At 35.8% G+C, this 10,030-nt stretch overlaps 1 protein-coding gene across 1 annotated transcript; it reads left to right on the top strand.

Annotated features, from left to right (window-relative positions):
* Positions 1-6,136: 6,136 nt before the first annotated feature.
* LOC106878196 (von Willebrand factor A domain-containing protein 5A) lies at positions 6,137-8,587 on the top strand. Its single transcript, XM_089363470.1, has one exon. The coding sequence runs from the start codon at positions 6,137-6,139 to the stop codon at positions 8,402-8,404; it is 2,268 nt and encodes a 755-aa protein (XP_089219596.1). The 3' UTR covers positions 8,405-8,587.
* The last annotated feature ends 1,443 nt before the right edge of the window (positions 8,588-10,030 follow it).

Below are 10,030 nucleotides of genomic sequence, written 5' to 3'. Positions count from 1 at the left end.
TATATACATTGTTGTTATTGATGCACAATTGTTTAATCCGGTTCATTATCTGTTTTGGTGTTGTGTTTAAGACTTGTTTTGTTCAAAACATTTACTATTTTCTCCAAACCCAGTTGTTCATACATCTCCCCTGATACATCGTACATCGAAAACAGAAAACCTTTAACCCAATAAGAGTCACAACAACACTTCTTAACTTTTTCCACTCAGAACTTAACAACATATTCGCAGTTCCGTTTTGTACAATTTATTTTGATAGAAAAAAAACCCAAACAAAACAGGTTATACGACAGTTGTTTATTTTATCCTCTTGAATTAGAAACCCATTATTAGCAGCAAAAAACTTCAAACTAATCAACGAGACATATTTCACCTTTTATTTCTCTCAGCAGGTAAGTAACAACTTACTGCAATAATTTGCAAGTTTCTTCGTGGACCGTAATAATTGACAAATGACTTAATCTAAACAACGTCCTTTTCTTATAATTGGTTTGTGCTCATTAGTTTTTTAGTTGCTTTTAAACGTATTTTTTTACCCCTTTTTAAAATTTATTTCCTCGAAGTTGGTGATATTATGTTTACTTTTTATATGAAATTGTTAAAACATCTATATTGGACATCGATCATCATTGATAAGTGACCTAATCAATATTCATTTTCTCTATAAATGATTGGTGTTAATGTTTACAATGTTACCTGGAAACGAAAACAAAGAAAATAGTGCAATGGGTGAAAATGGATATCTTTTAATGAAATTCTATATTAATACCTTTCAAAACACTGAGCATATTTATATAAAATTTCATTTAAAGATATCAGTTTTCCTCAAAGTTATGGGGAAAAAATCGGACCTTGTGAATTTTCCGAAAGTCCTCTCCCCACCCCGTTCCTTAGTGTACATTTTTGTACGGACTTTCATGCATTTGGAAAGCGAGGAATGGGGAGGGGTAAAGTAAAATTTTGAAAACGTGCAGCACAGAATTTTGTCAGTGAACAGGTCGCAGTCTCAAAGCAACGGAAATATTTTGGTCAATATAAAGAGCTTCACTCAAGAACAAAAAAAAATTTTTTTTAATTAACCAGCCTGGGGAGTGTTAAAAAGTGTGTGGAAAACGAATGCGCACTGATGACCCTGGGGTGGTGGGGTGGGGACTTTCGAAAAATTCACAAGATCCGATTTTTCCGTCATAACTTCGGGTAAAAATGGATATACTCTTTACTCTTTTACTTGTTTCAGTCATTTGACTGCGGCCATGTTGGAGCACTGCCTTTAGTCGAGCAAATCGACCCCAGGACTTATTCTTTGTAAGCCTAGTACTTATTCTATCGGTCTCTTTTTGCCGAACCGCTAAGTAACGGGGACGTAAACATACCAGCATCGGTTGTCAAGCGATGTTGGGGGGACAAACACAGACACACAAACATATACACACACATACATATATATATATACATATATACGACGGGCTTCTTTCAGTTTCCGTCTACCAAATTCACTTACAAGGCTTTGGTTGGCCCGGGACTATAGAAGAAGACACTTGCCCAAGGTGCCACGCAGTGGGACTGAACCCGGAACCATGTGATTGGTAAGCAAGCTACTTACCACATAGCTACTCCTGCACCTATATTGATTTTTTTTATGGAATCCCACGTTTTTGGTTATGGAGGATCCGATTCTGAAAAAAAAATTCCAAATTCACGGTTTCAAAATTTCAACCCCCCTCCCTTCATTTTTCACTTTTTCCGGAATGTTTAATTTTTTTTAAATTTTTTTTTGCAAAATACGTAGAAAAACACAGAGATTACGATTCTGAAAAAGATTTGGGTTAATGGTTACATCTTGACCCGGAAATGAAAATCCAAAAAATATACTGGAATGGGTGTAAAACAATGTGTAGGAAACGAATATGAAAAAAAAAATTTATAGGAATACCTTTCAAACGGCATACATTACGATTATAAAGAAATTGGGGGGGGGGAATCTTTTCCAAGAGGGTGGGGAGAGAGCTTCGGAAAATTCACAATATCCGAATTTTGCGGGTCAAGATGTAGGGGTTAATGTTTAGGTTAGAAAAGGTTATTTATTTACCGTTACATTGTATATATCCAAAACCACGACGGGTTGGTATGTATAACTAGTAAATGGACAAGCATGCAAGGTAAAAAGAAAAGTTAATTTCGGCCTGTATGTGTGTACACGTTCTCGTAGTTAGTAACTCACAGATGAAGATAGAATGATGTAAGAGAAAAGAAATTGAGTTAGTAAAAGTTATAGAGTCGAGGGAAGTTGTCTCATAACCTTCTTTCTCCCTCTGTCCCGCATGGTCGCTGTCTCTGCGTTTTCACCAACTCGCTTCTCCAACGATAGAATTCGTTGGAGGTCTATTCTAGCTATTGGTGAAATGGAAGAGGTTAGAAGGGTCAGGCGGCGAAGACATTATTTTGCTTAGCTAAGGTATCTGGCAAATTTAACTGCTGACACAGAAAAACTATTGTTTTATCGTGAGAAAAGTGCTGTTGAACTGTTAATTGAAATTTGGCTATTTTTTTTTTTTTAATGCACTTTTGAAGATGAGATGCGAAACTGCATCCGCCCCCTTTCTTTACACACATTTTGGATCTTGTTCAAAACGGGGGCACCAGTTTTCATTTATGTTTTATGTAGTGTTTTTGGTACCGAAAGACTTTCAAACTTCGTATACTTATCTATTTTGTGTTATAGAACAGAAAAAAATGTTTGTATTCGAATTTATTTCATGTAAAAAATTGTCTTATTTCGATAGTTTCTACTAATCACTGACGTCTATTCAGTTGAAAACAGTTAGCGCTGTAACAGTGTATATCGTATTAATCCCCTAACCCTAACTAGACTGTTAACCCTAAAACTAATCCGAACTCTAAAATTGTTACACACATAGATACGCACAGCGTAATTTATTATATAAACAATATATGCGTATAAATTACGATTAAACCGGATGAAATATGTCACAGGGAATAACATTTTTATGACCGGGGGGCAGTAACTCTATTCAGCTGAATAGACGTCAGTGATTGGTTGAAATTACAGAAATACGACAACTTTAACATGAAATAACTTGCGATGTAGGTTTTTTTGTTCAGAAGACTAAGAGTAAAAGATGTTTTATATGACACATTCTACCAGTGTCCCAAGTTTCAAAGTGTTTCGTTAAGAAAATACTGGTGCCCCCGTTTTGAACAAGATCCCACATTTTGAGATGGAATTTTGCAGAAGTACGTTTTATAGAGTGTGGATTACATTAGATTTTAAAAAATCAAAGAACTCTGAAAACAACAATAAACGAAGTGGTAACGATGTGTGGACAATAAAAAAAACCATATTAGTGCTTGTGTGAGAAAAGTCAAAGTGCATTAAAAAAATATCTTTTACATACCTACTAAAATGACTGGATATATAGTTCACTGGAGGTAGAAGACCTAAGCTGCAAAACAGTTTCGTTCTTTAGCAATTTTTCGCGCCAAAATTTTAAGCAGGTAACAAGAACTCTTCAATTTCTTGTGGAGGGAGAAAGTGAGGTAGTAAAGGTGTGTTTTGTCATTTACGTTATTTGTTTTTTTTTGGGGGGGGGGGGTACAATTTAAATTTTGAAATGCAAATTTTTTTGTAGATTCGAACGATCTTTCGATACTAGGCCGGAATATCGGCCTTTTCCGTAAAAAAGAATTCTTCCGAGGGTTTGGGGAGAGGAGTTTCGGAAAATTCACACGCCCTGACATTTTTCCCCTCACAGGTTTCAGGAAACTGGCTATCTTTTAATGAAAGTTCATACAAATACCTTTCAAACGGCGTAGATTACGTTTATAAAGAAATCTGTAAGGAAATTTTTCTGACGGGGTGGGGAGAGGAGTATCGGAAAAACAGTTTTGGATCAGGAAGACCACATAAGTTGGAATTTCACTTTGAAATTATGGTGGGGGGAGGGGAGCGTCTTTTTATGAAAAAAAGTTTAGAAAAATTTTTATCATTTTTTTTTTTTGCTTATATCCCACCAATGGATCACGTGTGTGTTACTTTGGCATCATCATTCTATAAAATGTAGGGAAAACGGGGGCGGGGGTCTTCGGATGTGCTAGAAACAACAGCCAACTCTCCCTTGAATTGCACACCTTTTCCTCTGAATATATTTACAATTTTTCTTCATTTTTACTGAAAAGGCTCCTCCCATGGTTTTTAAGGGCAAAAACGAACTGGCCAAAATCGGTCCGGAGTGGAATGATGAGGGGAAGGGGGTTGGAAAAGAAATTTTCAAAACTGTGACAGATATATGTGCAAAACATACTCAATTAAGATCAGTATACAAATCTAAGTGCAGAAGCCCTAGAAATAGAAGAGCATTATCAGAAAAATAAAAAGAATTAACAAGAAAATCAACCAACTTAAATACAGCCAGTAGCAACGCACCCATTCGACTGCCATTGCATCACTCGAATCGGAAAAACACGACAACCGCCAAAAAAAGCGTGATGACCATCATTAACAGTCAAAGAGCAGCTGATGAGAGTTGGGCCACTGAGAATTTAAAACTCAACCCCAAAATGTTCTTTTCATTTGCAAAAAATACGTAAAATTGCTGTTTCCACTGTTGGTCCTCTGGTTGATGAGAACAACACCCTGCATCAGGGGTTTTCAAACTTTTTGACTTGCGGACCCCTTTATATTTCAGGCTTTACCTTAGGGACCCCCTTATAAATGCTTATGAAATTTATACATAAATATTTGCTTAAAATAACATATATTTTTACATTTATTTATTTAACAGTATTTAACAAAATAGGTTTATTGTCAATTAAAAGATTTCGATTAAAAAACATACATAAAATCAAATTGCCCATAAAAAGTATTTGCTGTCCACGGTCCCCTGTCTTGTCCTTGCGGACCCCCTGTGGTCCGCGGACCACAGTTTGAAAACCCCTGCTCTACATGATGATGCAAAATCCATGTGCAGAGACATCACTACTGTCTTCAGTAATGTTAGTGCGGTTGATCTGGTTAGTATCAGTGACGTAAACCCTCAACTAACCATATCTAGCATAACTTTTGTTGCTCCTGATATCCTAACAGAAATAGATAAGATCAAGCACAACTCGGCAGTAGGTCCCGATAAGTTACCGGCCACTGTCCTGAAGATGTGTCGACACCAACTTGCGCCCCCTCTAGCTGAGCTCTGGAGAAATTCACTTGACGCAGGCTACATTCCTGATCATTTTCTTTCCTAGTCTGTCGTTCCAGTCTTAAAAAAGAGAAACAAATCTCTTGCAGCGATCTACCATCCAATTTCACTCACTTCTCATATCATTAGAGTATATGAGAAGGTGGTGAGATCATGAATAACTCACTTCCTCGAAGACAACAGTCTGCTGAATCCCAAACAGCATGGTTTCCGTGATGGCAAGGACTACCTGTCGCAGTTTCTACACCATTTTGATGACATCTTAAAAGCTTCGGGAGAAGGCTCCAACACTAACGTCATACAGCTTGATTTCAGCAAGGCATTTGATAGAGTGGAACACAAAATCCTGCTGAAGAAACTGTCCAACATTGGAGTCCGTGGAAAGCTGCTACAGTGAATAAAGTGTTTCCTGACAAACAGAACCCAACGTGTTGTGTTTGAGGGGATATGATCTAGCTCAACCAAAGTCATTAGAGGTGTTATATTTTCTTAGAGTTTTCCATCTTCTAGTTTAGATACATTTGTCAGGGCTAGAAGTCCAACCTGTAATCATCCACAAAATGTAAACCTGTGCACAAAAACAGAAATTTGTAAATCCTCGTATATATAAATGTAATTGAATGGCTTTTGCCTCTCTTCGCTTCAAACATTTGACAGGTCTTTGACAAAATTTACATCTTTCATTGCATCCAGATAGCATCCTACCCACCAAGCAGTCTTGGTGTTTTTGCCAGTTTAGTCACTGACAGTTCAGATATACACAAGTGGCAATCATGATTGACCTGCCATATTATATATGAATTAATTGTGTTGCTAATTTGATCTTTGCATGTAATTATCATCAGAATCCTCAATAATTCTATCTTTTGTTTGGTTTCTTTCATTTTTGTATATTTTTTCTATACAGGTATCTTAAATACAATATGGATTATTTAATGGTATTTGGAATCATCTGCGAAAAGAAAACAAAAGTTTCTCTTCTCTATGCCACTCACACGATATCCATTAATGGATTTACATCACATGTCAACATCGAAGCTGAATATATAAATGAAAACCAACACAAGACAGAAGCTAAGTTTGTTTTCCCTGTGGAAGAAGACAGTGCCGTATATAAATTTGAAGCTAAAATTGGTGATGTCCATTTAGTAGCCAAATCTAAAGACAAAGATGTTGCCAAAAAGGAGTACAAGGAAGCTGTAGATAAGGGACAGTCTGCCATTTTGTTGCGAGAGACCAGCACGTCTGGCGATATTTTTGAGTATAGCTTAGGTAATATTCCAGCTAACGAAAAGATCCATTTACAAATATGCCTTGTTTCTGAGCTTTCTTGTGAAGTTGATGGGGCAGTGAAATTTTATATGCCATTTGTGCTTAATCCCAGATATGGTCTTACTCCTGCAAATGAAAATTACCAAAATGCACCTAAACCAAAAGAGTTTAGTTTCAATGCCACCATCAACTGGAATTCACAAATTAAAGACATCAAATCAGAACATCCAGTCAAGGTGGAATATCAGGATAACAAGTGTCATGCTACTGTGAGAATGGCAAAGGAATTCAGTTTTGAGAAAGACCTTCTTCTGCAAGTGTATTATGAAGATGTAGAAAAACCACAAGTAATTTTAGAGAAAGGAGACAAGAATTCTAAAGGAATGTTTTCTAAAGATATTATGATGATAAATGTATTTCCAAAACTTCCGCAAGTAAAACAATCTGCTTCTACTGACTATATTTTTGTTATTGATCGCTCAGGAAGCATGAATGGAGAGAAAATCGAAGCAGCAAAAGATACTTTGTTACTTTTCTTAAAAAGTTTACCTTTAGGTTGCTCATTTAATATTATCAGTTTCAATAATGATTTTGTATTTCTGTTTGATGAAGGCAGTCGAGAATATAGTGAAGATTCTCTGAATGAAGCATTGAAATTCCAGAAAAATCTGTATGCTTCAGGAGGGACAGAAATCCTTGATGCACTGAAATCACTCTCTGGTAAAAAACCATTTCAAGATTTCCATCGACAAGTATTCTTAATAACTGACGGTGAAGTCTACAACACAAACGATGTCATTCAATTGGTCAAGTCACAAGTAAGCAACACACGATACTTCACTATTGGTATTGGTTCTGGAGCTTCTACAGAATTGGTCAAAGGTATTGCCCATGCAGGGAAGGGACAAGCAGAGTTTGTGATGACAAATGACAACCTTAATGCAAAAGTTATGCGTTTATTAAAATTGTCAATGCAACCATTTGTATCTTCAGTTTGTCTCTCGGCTAAACATGGTGAAAACAATAAAGAATTATCCTTTATTTCAGTTCCAGAAAGGCTGCCCTGTATTTTCAGTGAAGAAAAATTAATCCTTTATCTAGTTTTGCATGAAACTGAGACTAGTTGCGAAAATGTGAAATTGAATCTTTGTGGTAAAATTGGTGAATCAGACTTTTCACTTGACTTTGAAGCAAGTTTGTTCAGACAGATTGATCAGGAAATGACAATACACCGTCTTTGTGTGAGAAGGAAAATACAGGAATTGGAATTAAAAGAAGATCTGGGTAAAGGTGATGAAATAAAATCAGAGATTATTGATTTGGGTACAGTGGCTAATTTGGTTTCAAAGTACACAAGTTTTGTTGGTTTGAAGAAGAATATTCCGGAATTTAAGCCAATGTCTCCCAGGGCTTTCTCTTTAGCACCAGCATCACCACAATATTTAGGAGACTATGAATGTATAAGTTTTGATCATGTAGATTCCAGTACTGATTTTGTGGATTCTGGCTTTGATTCTGTAGATTCTCGCTGCTTGTCTTGGACATTTAGAAGATCATTAAATGTGAGTGATGTGGAATCCTTTATGTTTTCTGAAACAACAAATAAGGACATTTTAACATGTTTGGTTGATCTACAAGCTTTCTATGGTTTCTGGAATCTAGACAATCAATTGGCTCAAGCTCTCAATATTTCTCTTAAGGACCTGAACAATGAGAATCCATCCGTTAGTGATAAAATATGGGCTACAGCTCTTGTTGTTGCTGTACTAAGAGAAAAATTAGCTTCTCAGCATTGTGAATGGGAATTAATGGAAAAGAAAGCAATGGTTTGGCTGGAATCTCAGAATATACAACCAATAAATTCAGAGAAGTTACTAGAAAAAGCTACAAACTTCATAAGAAACAAAATGGTTGCTTAACAATTTCTGTTTATTTCATATTTTAAAACTTTCATTACTGTATAACTGAGAAAAATATCATAACATTTTAACTTGTCTATTAATACTTTTACTCTACTAATTCCTCTAAAAGATCAGTAAACAAATATTTAACATATCTATACAGCTGTAAAATGTAATTAAAGATAAAACCATAATCCTATATTTACTGAATTTGTGTTATTTTCTGTGTGTAATATGAATATATTTCTGTGATTGAAGAACGGGTGTGAAAATAAGTTTAACCCTTTAGCATTTAAACTGGCCATATCCAGCCAAAAATATTCTGCCTGTTTTGTGTTCAAACTGGCCGGATCTGGTTTCTCACACCAACCCTACAATATCATTTTTAAGATTAACAGCTACCTCATCAAAATCTCATAGCTACAAGATAATGCATGATTAGTTCAAAACAATGTGAATAAAAAAGCATTAATTTTGGCAGAATAATTAATTCGTTTTATTGGCCACAAGGGCTAATATCAATTAAAAACATGTAATGCGAACACTAAAGGGTTAAAGACATTCAAACTGAGTACTGAATATTTAACACTGCATTGGAACCGATTTATTATTATTATTTTTTTTTTTTTTAGTTGTAGGTGCAATAGTCACTAATCTTGGTTTTGCTTTTTATGCTTTTAATATCCATAAAATAATGACCAATTAAGAAATAATATTGATCAAATCAATTACATACTCTACACACATTTCTAGCCCTGTACATGTTTTGTGAATCAGTATTTTAATTTAACTATCTGCATAGCATATCTCGTCTTTTATCCTCAACTCATTTTGGTCGTTGAACTGCAGCCATTCTAAAGCACAACCTAAAAGGCATGTTTTAGTTAAACATATCAACCCCAATACTCATTTATTTTAAAATTGGATAGTTATTCCATCAGTCTCTATGGTAGAACAGCTAAATTACGCGTAGGTATGATAAATACACACACACACACACACAATGGGCCTCCATCCAGTTCCTGCGTACCAAACACACCTACAAGGAATTGGTTTGCTCTCAGCTATAATAGAATACACTTGCTGAAGGTGTTGTGTCGTGGGACTGAACCCTAAATGTCATGGTTGTAAAGTGAGCTTCTTAACAACACAGCCATACTTCTGCCTATATACAGCCATGCTTGTGTCTTGGACACTACATTCTCCACAATGAAGGTCAGTTATCTATCAACTTTCTCTTCAAGAATAGATGTTCTTTAGTGCGTTACCATGGCTAATTAATAGCAGCACCATTTTGGCCTGGATTTGCAGCATATTAGGAGGTCAGTGTACTTGATTCCACGCAAAAAAAAAAATCAGAGTTTTTGGGGGATTTTTTTTTTTTCTAGTGAAAATCGTGCGGGGTAAAGTATCAAAATTTACCCCAAATTTTAGTACTCACGGGCTTAGTACTCTAAACCTCTGAAAGCAGTACCCCAACAAGGCCGCAGTTCAATGATTAAAACAAGTAATTGAATAACAGAATATACATTGCAATGCATGCAGGACAGACCCCTTGCATTGAGGAAACCCCCTCCAGGATTTGATCCCGAAATCTACAATGACAAGCATTGCACACAAGATATATACGATTAGCTATCAACA

Source organism: Octopus bimaculoides, chromosome 15 (genome assembly GCF_046866305.1).
Source record: "Octopus bimaculoides isolate indiv1 chromosome 15, ASM4686630v1, whole genome shotgun sequence".
NCBI classification, from domain to species: domain Eukaryota; kingdom Metazoa; phylum Mollusca; class Cephalopoda; order Octopoda; family Octopodidae; genus Octopus; species Octopus bimaculoides.
The sequence above is the reverse complement of the archived record's forward strand: the minus strand, read 5'-3'. Positions and strand labels throughout refer to the sequence as shown.

What these genes read in the sequence shown, in the direction of transcription:
- LOC106878196 (XM_089363470.1), top strand. Translation starts at nt 6,137, where the DNA reads ATGGATTATTTAATGGTATTTGGAATCATCTGCGAAAAGAAAACAAAA.